Genomic DNA, 14,893 nt, shown 5'->3' with positions numbered 1-14,893 from the left:
GAGGTGTGATTTAAAAGGTGTAAAAATTAATGGATGTGATTTTTGAAACCAGGAGGTACAACAAAGAGATGCAAAGACTAAGAGGTGTGATTTTTGAAAGATGGGGGTGCGACGAAAAAACACGATTAATAATTTTAAACCGTTGGATTAAAACTGTAACTAATCTCATCCGTTGGATTAAAAGTTGACACAAAAAAGTGGGTTTGCTATTATATATAGATATAAAATTTTAAAACACTTAGTTTTGTTTTCTATAATTAAACAGAGGTATATGCCTATATGGTATGTTAGTGTATATTTTATGTGTATACAATTTTTTTTTTGGAATATTAAGAATGTGTTGTAGTATGTGTAATATTTTGTAGTTCATATACTAAATGATTTATAAGTTAATTTTCCAAACAATGACTACAAATCTATAATATATGAAATAAACTAATAGCTTTAGTGTTGGTTCTATAGTCCAAACCCGCCATGCTAGGCGGATCACACAACATGTTCAAAAACTCATTATACGAAACCCGTGAAAGTAAAATATAATATGTGAGGCCTGAGGCTAAAAGTCACTTTTTATCAAATCAATTTTTCAAATTTTTATCAAGTAAAGACAAATATTTGGGTTCACCTTTAGGAGTGATACTCTTCTTTCACATCTTTATAAAATAAGGAAATAAAATATGTATACATTTGTAATTATGTTTTTTACATTTTAAAATACTTAATTTCTATAAAAAAAATTGAATATAAGTAGAGTTAATCTGTTTATTAAATTAATTATTTAATGTCAATGGCATGTAAATAAGTTACAACTTCAGGATTTATTTGCTAAATGTCTCCAAAAATGTATATATAGATTAAGTAGAAGATAGCAGAACAGCTCATTCAAGATTTGGCAAAACAATATTTTTAAATAATATTTTATTTCCTTATACAGATTTGTAAAATAAATTAAAACGTCCCCTACTAATTTGATTAGCAATATTAATTGGTTTGGTTTCCTTAATATTGTAAAGGCATATTCTTTTCATTATGCCTTTATAATAATATTTAATTTTTGTAATATGCCTTCTTAGCCAATCAAATTAAATCAAAAAATTTCCCCATAGATCTAATATGTCTTTTATAGTTCGAATCCTGTTAACTTGCTAATCACTTATAAAAAAAATCAAAATAAAAACTTAATTACTTTGATTTCCCGAAAGAAACTACTCCTATCATTTTCCCTAAAATATATTATTATATCACATTCATTTTAAATATTGTTAATATAACAATCATGAATTTCGGATTTGGTAGTTTCCAAAAGATAAATGAACTAGAATATTCAAACAATAATATGCTAACTATAATATTTAATTTATAGTATTCGATATATTTGGAAAATTCTAAAGATTGTGGAAGAAGACACTTTACTTTTCTATAAATTCATTTTTATGTGCTTATTTTTCATTCTTACGCTAGACGTTGAATTCTTACGGTGATGGGTTTTCTTATTTGATCGTATTTTGATATATTTTTTGTTAACAAAAAAAAAAACTTCAAATTCCATCAACCGTGAGTTTCGGATTGTTTATTTACTAAAATTGTTTGTTTTAAATATCTTGATATAGAATCTAACTAATATTCTCTGTAATCACTACGGTTAGGAAGAAATCCCTGATCCCTATAGCTGTTCTTTAATTTAGTGTTGATATTGTCGCTGTCAAGGACATGTTCATCACTAATGTTGTCAATAGAGCGTCATTCTCTATCATCCTTTGTCTGCCCTATTACATGTAAGACATCAAACTCCATGAAAAATTACTTGCGTAACACTCGATCCAAGTGATGTGCAATAAGCTAATGTTGTTTATATTGTTGCAGGATGTCATGAATGATCCACACATTGCTGCCTTTGGATTCACATACAAAGCAGAAGCAAATATCAAGAAGTGGCTTCGCAAATCTCACAAGCCGATGACAAATCTCGAACTTCTCCATCTCAACCTTATCTGTAACCATGCTCTTCGGTCTGCGATTCAGGAGTTGGTTTGATTCTTAGTTGTTTTTCGAATCGATTCAGTTCTCCGATCTAACTCGTGTGCTTTGTAATTGGTAGGGTTTGGAAAAAAATCGGTCGCTGTCAAGGTTATATTCTTGCTTAGTTTGAAGTTTTTCCTTTATCTGTCATTTATTCTTGGATTGTTTATTTAACATTTTAAATTTGGTGATTATGAAATTCAGTTACTCTAACCTCTTTGGTTTCCTCAGATTTAGATTTGAAAGAAGAATGATGAATCGTAATGTGTGTATTAAATGTATCAATGATTTTTATAAAAACTTTCGGATCCGGAAATAGATTTAAGCCCTGTTCAGGCTGCGACCAATAATTATAACTTAATTCGCTTCGACAGTCAATATTGACTTTAGTTGGTGATCATTCTAATTGTCGCTGTTTCATATCCAATAAGGCTTTTTTAGTTGCTTGCTGCTTTAGCTGTTGAGATCATTTTTTTTTTTGTTTTAATGTTGTTTTGATGCATGAATAACTTGGCTTTATTTTGTTATTGTTAGTAGGATTGTTTCCGGTTTGATAATTTAAGTTGATTATTCATTATGTTTGATTGTTGCAGGCCTACATATTCAAGTACAATTTTCTTCACGGTCAATGGAAACACTAGGACATAGATTAGGAGTATGTTGTCGAATCTACCAGTGGATCTTCGTTATTTTGATTGGTGAAAATATTTTTGGGAAAAAACGGTGAAAAAACGGTGACTCTAAATGTAAATTAAATATTCAAATGGAGACTCTATATATTTTGTGAAGTTACTAGGCACTTTGGAACGGGTACTTTCAGAAATTTGATATTTTTAAAAACATTTAAATAGTTTTTAAAATTGTAATTATTTTTGGATAATTTTAACTAAATAAATAAAAAATAAATATTCAAGAAGAATTCGGCTATCCCGTGTAAATTTCTTAACTAATCTCTATTAAAAAGATTGCCTAATGAGTAATTATTTAAAAGAAAACGAACATTAGACAGAAAATTCTGATGGATATGTGACGAGAGGAGACGGGATGGGAAATAATAAAGCGGGACGGGCTGGAAGAGACGTGTTTGCCGTTCCAAAGTGGAAAAGTAGATACGTCTAGGTTATATACGTGTAATAATTCAAATTAAAACCTAACTGAAATCCGATATTTAGTTTTCATACCAATATTGTACATACTTAAGTTATATAGTCTCTCTAACGCAATTACAAATCTTTTCCTTATCAAACATTTTCAGCTTAATCTTAAAAAAATGAGTATGTGACAAATAATCTCAAAGAAACAGCATAAAGAGAGGTGGTTAAATTTTATCTCCGGGATGGTCAAAGTAAAAAAAAAAAAACTGTTTACTCGAATTGGCTTGAACGCTATTTCTTCTCCCGCAATAAAAAAAAGTCTTCATTTTACCAATATCCTAAGGGTTTGAATGATGACAGCGGTCAGGACGTACAAATCCGTTAGCGGATTAATTAGACCGCTTTTTATTTACCATTCATAAGTTTCGTCCGTAATGATGCAGTCCAAAAAATACAGAAAGAAAACCGCTGCAAACTAACTACGGTTTATTTTTGTGTACAAATAATATTGGTTCGCAGCGGTCTGTTGTCCTCCCTATTTTTAGAGAGTACTAAACCGCTGACCGATTTGGCCGCCTCAACCGAGTCACCATTCAAATCCTAACTGTCTCTTTAACTACTGCAAACCGCAGAAGAACAAATTCAATCACTTCTTGACTTCATATCAAACCGACATTAAACCAGAAATTCCAACCATAAAGTTTTTAATTAATTTTTTTGTCCCCATTAAAGAAAACAGATAAGTTGAGTTTTATAAATTTTCAAAAAAATATGAGAAAAATAATACATTTACTATTTGCAATTGGCAAAATAGTAGTAGGGTCCATTTGTGAAAGCAATAGTGTGTGAGTGTCTAGGTGAGAGATGGTTTTAGTTATACAATTTTTTGTTGGAATTTGATAGAGAGCAGAAGCTTAATTAACGGACAAGAACGCAAGATCTCTGGAGAATTTGGATTCACGAACGGATCTTGCTTAGAACGCCAAGACTTGACAAAAAAGCAATAGGAATAGGGTCGAGATCGGTTCCCGAGAACGATATCGACGTAATTTTGCAAGTCCTCGTTGCAGGGCTTGAATAAAAGCTCTTAGGGTTGAGAGTCCTCCTCTCTAGGCTTTACACAAGCTCTCAAAAACTTGTTTATTCAATTATCAATAGTTACATATATATGAGGGTTTGATCCCTTTTATAACACACCCTTTATGATAAACTCAAATCTAAGACTAAGAAAAGATATAAACACTTAATATTTTAATCATAATTCTTTCTAATAAATAATTAATTAACAATTAAAACAAGTTAACAAATCTAATGGATCTCAAATCCGTAAACACTCACGTAAAGCTCATTATATGCTGCATCAGTTCTCCTCGGGTTGGAGAAGATTTGTCCTCAAATCTTAACGCGGTTTGATCGGAATAGGTAAGTTTTATTTTTCCTTTTCTTCCATGTGTTATATATCGCACAAACAAAATTATAATTTTCCTGCACTGTAATATCCTTGATTGACCAATTTATATATATTTTTTTGAAGTACATTTTGGGTTCTACCCTTTTAATTTTGCTTATTTAAAAATTTAGTCCCTACAAAATTGCACTAAAAGCAATAAGTAAAATATGGTAAATTGACAAAATCAATTTTTTTTAGAAACTAATTAATTCTACATAAATTCCTTATAAATAGCAAATTTGTTTTCTATATATGTGTCCCAAAAAAAAATCAATCATTAAACTGTATACACTGAAAAATAAACAATTAGTTAAATTAAATAATTATATATTAAACAAAACAATAATAGTATTATTTTAAATAAATACAAAATATTATTCTGATTAATTATATACATTATACAAACAGTTATATTTTATAACTTTAGTGTTTTATCCTGATAAAATTATAATACTCTAAGAATAATTGTATCACCGCTTATATATAAAAAATACTAAAATTCAAAAGATATAAGTTTATTACTACATTAAATACTGTTAAATCACCATATGCGTCACAGATTGAATCATCATCGCATGTTTTGCAAGAGGCACTATTCGCACATTGTTTCACCCTTTGAACAGTGATGCCGTCTTGAACCGGAGCTTGGTCGACTCTATTTTGAATAGGATCGTCGTTAACTCCGTCACGGAACTGATCTCCTGGTTGCTAACACCAACGTCTGGACAATGATCATCACGCCCAACATGATCTGCATCATCATCTTCATCGTCTTCGTCATATGTGTCGGTTGTATTGACACGATCATCGTTGTCTTTTACATCGGCAACACCGACACGGTCCTCCGAGTCGAAAACATCATCTTTGACATCAAATTTTGGATCTGTAACATACACCATGGGAGAGAGATCATAGCCAACAACATAGACATGCTCATCGACAATGTCCAAAAAAGTATTGTCATCGTTGATTGTGTTGGTGTTGTTGACGAAACCAACGTCACGTTCTGCACTGTCTTCGTCTTCGAAGTCACCTTTAACAGCAACTTTTGAATCGACGTAAGAGACATGTTCTGTAGTAGACAAATCATCGTCAACACGGTAGACAAGTTCATCCACGACGTTTTGGACATGAACGTGACAATTCCTCGCGTAAGCACCCACAAATCGTTCTTTTGTTTCAAATTGTGCAAACAACTAAACACCATATGACGAGGTAAATAGATTGCAGAAAGCTTCTGCTTAAGTTTATCCCAAGACTTAATGGGATTTTTGCCATCTCGCTTGCGTGCCGTCTTCACTTGTTGCCATCATGATGCAGCTTGTCCTCCAAACTTCTTAATCACAAGCGAAACCAGTATCTGGAACGCTTCGAGACACCAATATTTCTTCAACTTCGACGAGCCAATTTAGGAACGAATCAACACGTATTCCGCCGTAGAAATTAGGGATATCAAACTTAAAATCCATCAAGGGAAATCAAACCACCAGGAACGTGATGAATCTGATACCAACTGATAGAGAGCGGAAGCTTAATTAACGGACAAAAACATAAGATCTCTGGAGAACTTGGATTCACGAACGGATCTTGCTTAGAACGCCAAGATTTCACGAAGAAGCAATAGGGATAGGGTTGAGATCGGTCCCCGAGAATGATATCGACGTAGTTTTGCAAGTCCTTGCAGGGCTTGAATACAAGCAGTTCTTAGGGTTGAGAGTCCTCCTCTCTAAGCTTTACACAAAGCTCTCGTAAAAAAAATTTATTCAATAATCAATAATTACATACATCTAAGGGTTCCATCCCTTTTATAAAACACCCTTTATGATAAACTCAAATCTAAGACTAAGGAAAGATATAAACACTAAATATTTTAATCATAATTCTTTCTAAAATAAATAATTAACAATTAAAATAAGTTAACAAATCTAATGGATCTCAAATCTGTAAACACTTACGTAAAGCCCGTTACATATGCTGCATCAGAATTGATATATAGTAAATGGTTTAGATATATTTTATTTGAAATCAAGTTAGTGTGTATAATCATCTATCTTAACATTTTTGAAGTACATTTTTGTGTCATCCTTTCTTATCTTTGTATCCAAACAAGTCTCAACTACATTCTTTACAATCCTTAAAACCAAACACAATCATTTCCTTATTTGATAATATTAATTTCCTAATATATATATATATATATATATATATCTATCTAATTTAAATAAATATGTTAGATTAAAATATAATTCTCCTTTCATTTTTATTTAATCTTCTATTTAATTATTTTAATTACTATTCAATACATAAAGTTAATAAAATTTTAGATTTTTTTAGCATATAATGTGATTTGATTTTTTTATAAACAGATATATATTAAAAATTATCTTAGGATATTTGTAACCAAACAAGTATATCCACATATAGAGCCCGAAATACATTTTTGGAGTACAATAGGGTGCCATCACTTTTTGCCAACTTCGGATCGGGGTTTTAACTAAAATTATAACCAATTCAATTATCCGGATCCTCCTTAAGATTGCTGAATATTTTGGGCCGATTTTTAATCCATAGCATACTTATTTACATCCAATTAATGCCAATTAAGGAAATATATAATTTGCATGCCGAATTTTTAGGACGAGTTTGACAAAAAGAATTGATAACCCAATTTATGTAATCATATCCTCTTAATTGCATCCCTATAATATAACAACTAATTCAAGATGAATACATCTTAGAAAATATCTAATTTGCATTTAATAAACGATTACATATTTGGTAAGATCCTATTAGCTTTAAATGTACACTATTAATCCAATAATATCAATTAAAAATCATAATAATAATATGTCAGATCATTCATTCCTAAATCATAACAAACAAATCGTAAAATGTATATTCTGTTTCTACAAAACTCGACCTACAACCGTTAACAGTATATATATCAACAAAATAATAATTCCGTGGTGTACCACAGGGTAAAACCTAATCTGAATTAAAAATCATCCAACAATAATTGAGTACGGATTAAAAACCATCCAATAATAAATATGTACATAACAATAATATACATCCCTTGTAATATAAAATATATTTAAAACAATAAAACAAAATGCATATCAAATTATTAAAAAAAATATGTATATGAAAGTTTCAAAAAAAAAACTAATTTGTATTAGAGTGTATTTTAGGTTTAGATTAGAAGATGTAACAGTAAAATGAAAAAAAAATAATAAAAAAATAAACATATGTCGATGGAAAACAGAGAAAAAAAGAAATATTTGCTGCTGACCCGACGTTCCCCTCTATCTCTCAGTCACCCATCCACTTTCCTCTCTCTCACTTCTACGTTCCCCTCTACCTCTCAGTCACCCATCCACTTTCCTTTCTTTCACTCAACCACCTTCTTTTCTCTCACTCAGCAACCTTTCTCTCACTCAGCCACCTTCTTTTCTCTCTATATCTAAGACAGAAGTAAACGTACTAAAATTAGAACAAAACCTTAAAAGAAAGAGCAAAAACCTAGATTTTTTACAGCAGCTAAGACTGAGATCAATGGCGAGACCGGTGGAGCTTCCTAACGATTTGGTAGATGAGATACTCTATCGCGTTCCGGCCACATCCCTGAAACGGTTACGAGCTACTTGCAAAAGATGGAACCGTTTGTTCAAAGAAGATAGGAAATTCGCGAGTGAGCACCGGGATAAAGCCGCAAAGGAGTTTCTATTTCTCATCATGACAGAGAAGCAGAGGATTTGTCCGTTGAGCATAATCAATCTTCCCCCACATGGAGATGATGTTCCTCTTCTTCCATCTGTAGAGGTAAAAAGAGAGCTTAGCCTACCAGAATCCTTTAACAACTCACTTCAGACCAAAGTCTTTCACTGCGACGGCTTATTGTTATGCGTCCGCGATTTCCCCATCAGCACCACCACATGCCATTATGAAATAGTGGTTTGGAACCCGTTTACTGGTCAAACCAGGTGGATCGAAGCCAACAATCGTTGGAAGCCATTCATCACATTTGTTCTCGGGTACAACAACAACAAGTCCTCCTGCAGTCAAAGAAGCTACAAAATTTTGTGTTTTAGTACTGCTGGCAAAGAAACAGAAATCTACGACCTTAACTCCTCTGATTCGTGGAGGACTCCTGATGGTGATCTCACTCCACCAGGCTGGACCGCTGTGATGGCTGAAGAAGCCATCGTCTCTGTGAAGGGAAATACTTACTGTTTTGCTCTGGAGGATTCAAAACCGCTACTTGGCTTGTCATTGGTCAGATATGATTTCTCTACTGAGAAATCATCTCTGTTTGTGCCTCTTCCCTATCAGCATCCAAGGTGGGAAATTTTGAGACTTTGTGCTGTTAGGGACGAGAAACTTTCCGTGTTTTTACAGCCCTATTTTACATACAAGACTGAGATATGGGTGACAAGTAAGATTGATGATGACTCCACCAAAGCGGTGTCCTGGAACAAGGTCTTAGCATTGGATTTGAGCCCTCATCTTCGAATTACTGAGGATGTAAAGTTTGTGCTTGACGAGGATAAGAAAGTAGCCGTGTGTTGTGAGAGATTGATGGATTACGACGACGACCAATTGATCGATAAGATATACATTCTCGGCGAGGATAATCAAGTCAGTGAATTTGCTTTTGGTCTGACTACAGGACCTCGGCCATTTCCTCTTAATTACGTTCCAAGTTTGGTCCAAATCTAGCTACCTGCTGGAGACTAAAAACAACCTCTACAAGATGTGGTCTTGTAGTGTTTCTTGCTTGCTTGCTTGCTTTAAACACAGTTTTTTTTTTTAAGTATTATTATGGTCTAAACATGTCTCGTACAGCATATGTCTAACAAATAAGTGTTATTTTTAATTACGTTCCAAGTTTGGTCCAAATCGAGTTACCTGCTGGTTGCAACAAAAGAAAAAGAGGTGACTAAACTAGATGTGGTATTCTAGTGTTCCTTGCTTGCTTTTAAACACTAAGTTTTATGATCGAAAGAAGAAGTGTGTCTAAAAATTTCAAGCATTTCTATAATTCAATGACAAAAGTGTCTCTCATGTTCAAAGCTCCCCTGCTCCGAGTCCTTTCTATTTCACCTAAGTTACAAATTGTACAACAACTAGAAGTCATCATTACCCATTCACCTCTTAACTTGTACTACTAAGCCAAGCTGGTATGTTGCAAATATATTAATTGGTCTTTTCTCTATATCTTACAAACACACCGCTTAATCTTGCAAATATTGGACCAAAAACACAACCCACAAATTATTTAAGACCGCAGCTAAACTTGCGTTTTTCTGGGACATCCAAAGTTGAAACATATCAGAAGACGTTTACTCATAACAAACTCTTTGATTTGTCGTTTAACCTTAAGCTATGCAAAATGTGTATTAAAAAAGAGATTCATAGAGTTACTGCAGGGAAGGAGCCATTAGGTTTTGACCAGCACTGCATCTTCCTCTCATTTCAAATTTATGTATCCCCCTGTCAGCATAACAATCTAGCAGTCAACCACAATGTTAGGGACTTAGGGGTGAATCACATGGTAAAGCATGTGCCAGTTATATACCCTACCTTGTAGCTTAAAGAGCGGGTGCCAGCACCTTCGGAATCTGGATGTTTTCTTTTGTAATATACAGATTCACCTTTGTATGTCTGCTGCCACAGTTCCCACCTACAATCTTAATTATACATTTTCCTTCAACACTCCCCTTTTCACCAGTTTCCTCAAGCAAACTGCATAAAGAGGGGTTTCAATTATCTCAGAGGTGATCAAACAACAACTTCCTCCAATTGTTGATGTTGTCTTGATGCTAGTCTCATGCTTGTTATCTCACCATTAATTTGAGATCCCTCCTTGTATTCCACCAGAACAGATTGTTTTTGTCAGTACTCTTTCATATTCATCGTCGGTAAAGAATTCGTTGTTGTGCTCATTACCTGTCAGAAACCTGCAGATTCATTACACACACCTTTACTTTGTGATCATGCATGAGAGCATTAAATTAGTTGAAACAAGGGAAATAGAACCTGCAAAGCCACTTCCAAACTCAAAGCCTTTTGCTTGCAGGCAATGATGACATACATGCTTTTTGTCAGTTCAGTTTAGAGTACCAAAGTCCCTGCATATAAGTTTCTGAGTAATCAATAATCAATCATTCACAAATTGAAAACAGATTATTTCAATGGTAAAGTGGAACAACACACGAGGAGAATTCCGGACAATGAAGGTAATAACACCAGAAAGTGAGACATGGTTTACTAGATGCCCTGGACTACTATACAACCTGGTGGACTTGCGAGACATAAGCAAAGAATCTGGATTTCCAAACAGGTACAAAGTTAAGCAAGTGAAGATGCAACAATATTAACAACAATAACGAGTTGTGCAAGTCAAGTCATTACCTGAACTGATCGGACTCTGTTCTCTCATGTGATAAGTTGCGTCAGTATGTGAAGGCCTGCGCCAATATGCAACAATTTTGCAATCTTCTAGGATGGTTATAATACGGTTTACTTGGTTCAGATCTCTTGACAAGTAGTGACAAACAATGATCCAAATGTTAATTTCGATTCATTTCTTGTCCTCAATCGGCAAAATCCATGTAAGTTTTCACGATTGTAGGTTTCTGTATAACGGAACTTACCAGTTTTTTTGTGATAATCCATCATTATCTCCCACTAATTATCCTCTCAAAGAATCCTCAGAAAGAATTTTAAAAGTTTAAACCTGGATTTTAGCATATCTAGTGGCGTAAATCTCTTCAAACCGTTATTTATTTAGAGGCTCTAAAAATACTGACGTGGCGCATAGTGCTCACTTGGAACATTCCCCAGATGACACGTGGCTCACTCACTCACTGGAAGTCTGGAACTTTATAAAAAGCCACACTCCTCTCCCCTTTCTATACTTCTCCTCTTCCACACATCATCATCTCCCAAAACTATGATTCTCAATTTTGTTGTCATTTTGTTTTACTTTCAGTAATACTTTTTTATTTTTTTATTTTTAATATTGTATGATTCGTTTACTTTTTAATATAATCATAAACACAAAAAATCTACTTGTTTAATTTTTGTTTTGTGTTATTTTTGATCATATAGTATTTTGTTATTTATTAAATGAGCTCAACGTTCAATGGCCACCACACTCATCATCACCAGCCAAAGAGAGAACCAAATGAAAACGGAATCTTATACCCTCCTTCACCGTCACTGTCACCGCCGACGTTAAAAGTCAACAAAGACTCTCACGTTATTAAAAAACCACCGTCTCCGTCTTCTTCCTCCTCCGCGGCCGCCGCAAAACATCGTCACCCGGTGATCATCTACACACACACTCCCAAAATCATACACACGAATCCTAAAGATTTCATGGCTCTTGTCCAAAAAGTCACCGGAATGTCCCCTTCCGTCGAAGATCCCGGCGGTAATACAACGACGGATCGCGGAGGTAAATCTATCAACCAGAGCCAGAGCGTGTCTGATCTCGCCGTCGACAGAAAAAACAATCGGAATCGCGGACATAACAATTACCATAGAAACTATTCCGGCACCGGAAAGGGTATATTTTTTAATAACGCGATGATAAGCGATGATAGTGAATTGTCGTCGGTGATAACGACCGATGAGAACGGAGGAGGAGGAGGAGGAGGAGAACACGGACAGGTTAACTCATCGATTCCGTATTCGGCGGTGGCTATTCCTCCACCGCCTCCTCATCCTCCTCCTCCGCCACCGCCGCCGTCTATGTACGACGCGACGGGGTTAAATTACGGAGCTTACTTACCGACGTTTCCGATGTTCCCGCCGGCGACGAATCCAGCTGATAGTTTCTTATGCGGTGGTGGTATAAATAATCAAACGTTTGCGAGTATTGATGAACAGCTTTACTTGGCGAACAATATGAGAAGCTCTTTCTCTTCTTCTTCATCTTCTGGCTTCGACGGCTTGGCCGAGTTTCGTGATTTTTGAAATTAATCAATCATCATCGGCGTTACAATTTTGGCTAATAAATTTTTGAATTTTTGTTTCTGGTGGTTTGGCAAGAGACTAATAAAGATTTAGTATTAGTTATAATTTTTTTTTTATCCGTTTAATTTTTAGTTCACAGGTTTTTTTTTTTTTTTTTCCTCTCTTCATTTTGTTCAATTTTCCCAATTTTATGTTTCATCTCTAGGTTTTTTTTGGGTTGATAAGATTTTATAATCCCCGGTTTAGTTAATAACTTTCTAATGAATGGTTTAATCAGTTTTTGTAAGAATTGTTAGGAAACCAATGCACGTCCCAAAATTTTATAAATTTCTAATCAAGATTTTATATAGATGCTTGAGGTGCGAGTTCACTTGGCGTGAACAATGATTATTGGGAAAATTGGAAATAAAAGATCACTAAATTTTTTTTTGTCCATTTACACTTTTTTTTTTAAATGGTCATTTTTACCTAAAATAACCATACAAATTAATAAATCTAAATTTAACAAGTTATAAGAAGTGAAATATAGGAAAATAAGTAGATATACAATAATAAAGGTAATATAATTTTTTATAAAGAAAAAAAATGTATAAATTATTTTTTTAATGGATTAAATTTGATATAAAACATTCAGAAAATGTTTTCTACTGTTCTAGAAAAAACGGATTTTGTATTCTAACATTTTGTACATGTTCTACTAATTTCAGAAAAGATTTTTGTTCTAAATAGTTTAGTAGTCCGAAATTAAAATTCTACGATATTCAGAGTATGTATTCTACGGTTTACTCTATGTTCTAAAATTTTTAGTATAAATATTCTAGGATTTACTCTATGCTATGAAAACGTTAGAATATGTTTTATTCCTTTTACTCTATCTCTGAGAAAATTAGTAAGATATACACTACAAAAACGTATAATGTATATTCTGAAAATTTTAGAGTTCACTAAATATAGGAAATGAATATTTAAAAATAAAAACTAAATATTTATCTAATATTTAGCTAAGTTCGTAATTGTTTGTTAGAATTACGTTCTACTTAATTTAGAAAACGTTGTCTAACTATAGAAAAAATTTAAAGTGTTAAAACAAACTGTAATCGATTAGTGCACTAGCTTGTGGTCTCTAAAGCCATTTTCTCTGATTTCTTTTCACTATTTTCTTTCGATGGCTATGCACATCTATGTCAGATGGAAATTTGGTACGAGCAAGCTGCTATACCGTTTCTATCTCGATCATCCAGTCTTCAAAGTCAGCCCTGTTCCAAATGAGATGTCTTAGCTTCCGAATGGTTAAATCAAGTCATTATATATTAACAGGCATATATTGAGAAAAAAAAAATAGTCACAGACTTCGAAGGGATCTTCTTCCCCGGGAAAGGGATCAAGAACAAGCGCCTTTCAAAAAAACAACAAAAAGGAATAAGATGAAGAGTTGCGAAGCAAGCAACATACGTAACATACATAGATTAGGAACCATTATAACTTGCTAGTGATCTACATACTAAAAGAAATAGAGATAGATTCAGCACACACTAATGAACAGATACTAAATTAGCCAAGGGCCCCGGATGAATCATCTTTTACCTAATTAGTTTCTTAAACTGTGGAGGCTTATTAGATGGCAAAATCTTCAATTTCAAGGGCTTATTTATAATATCCATTATTATCTTTGAAACTCGTCTGATTCTCAACTTCAACTTCACCGGCAAAGAAATTTTCACTTTAGCGACGGCTACAACAATCTTTTCCGTCTTCTCTTCAGGACACAAAAACCGATGCAACATCAACACAAATGCGTTTCATCTCTTCTTAGGTTTCCTGGCGATACATGTTTCAATAAACTCCCTTGCATCACAAGGCACATACTCAGGGATCTCTGGAGCTTCACCATCATAGAGAAAGTTCATGAGATCGAAAGTTTCAACCCCTGCCCATGGCTTTCTACTTGTGTACATCTCCATCACTAAGCACCTTAAAGACCACAAATCTAGGGTTTTCTTGGTGGCCCCGTCGTGGAGAGACTCTGGTGGCATGGAAAGAGGCGTTCTGACAAACGGGAAATCAATTTTCCAGTGACCTGGAACTTCTCCGACTTCTCTAGTGTTTCCAAAATCAGAAATCTTCAACTCGTACGAAGAATCTTTGCACGAGAAGATAAGGAGATTATCGGACTTGAGATCACAATGAACATAACCATGACTGTGAATCGAGACCAATCATTCGAGAATCATACGAGAGGTTTCGGGTTACCTTTTTAAAAAAAAAAATTATAAATAAGTTAGTTTTTTGTATTTTTTTTAATTAAGTTTTTTGAAAACTAAGGGTAAAACTGGGTTTTAATTATTAT

At 33.8% G+C, this 14,893-nt stretch overlaps 2 protein-coding genes, 1 long non-coding RNA gene and 1 pseudogene across 3 annotated transcripts; 3 read left to right on the top strand and 1 right to left on the bottom strand.

The window, feature by feature from the left end:
- LOC104765696 lies at positions 1,476 to 2,824 on the top strand. Its single transcript, XR_763911.1, has 3 exons — positions 1,476 to 1,775; positions 1,864 to 2,127; positions 2,613 to 2,824. It is a non-coding gene; the product is annotated as an uncharacterized LOC104765696 (long non-coding RNA).
- Positions 7,897 to 9,745, top strand: LOC104765695 (F-box protein ETP1-like). The gene has a single exon (XM_010489451.2). It carries the CDS (start codon positions 8,119 to 8,121, stop codon positions 9,280 to 9,282), a length of 1,164 nt encoding a protein of 387 aa, XP_010487753.1. The 5' UTR covers positions 7,897 to 8,118; the 3' UTR covers positions 9,283 to 9,745.
- LOC104765694 (VQ motif-containing protein 20-like) lies at positions 11,623 to 12,781 on the top strand. The gene has a single exon (XM_010489450.1). The coding sequence runs from the start codon at positions 11,695 to 11,697 to the stop codon at positions 12,544 to 12,546; it is 852 nt and encodes a 283-aa protein (XP_010487752.1). The 5' UTR covers positions 11,623 to 11,694; the 3' UTR covers positions 12,547 to 12,781.
- Positions 14,127 to 14,792, bottom strand: LOC104767612 (annotated as a pseudogene).

This window comes from Camelina sativa, chromosome 19, assembly GCF_000633955.1.
Source record: "Camelina sativa cultivar DH55 chromosome 19, Cs, whole genome shotgun sequence".
Taxonomy (NCBI): Eukaryota; Viridiplantae; Streptophyta; class Magnoliopsida; order Brassicales; family Brassicaceae; genus Camelina; species Camelina sativa.
The sequence above is the reverse complement of the archived record's forward strand: the minus strand, read 5'-3'. Positions and strand labels throughout refer to the sequence as shown.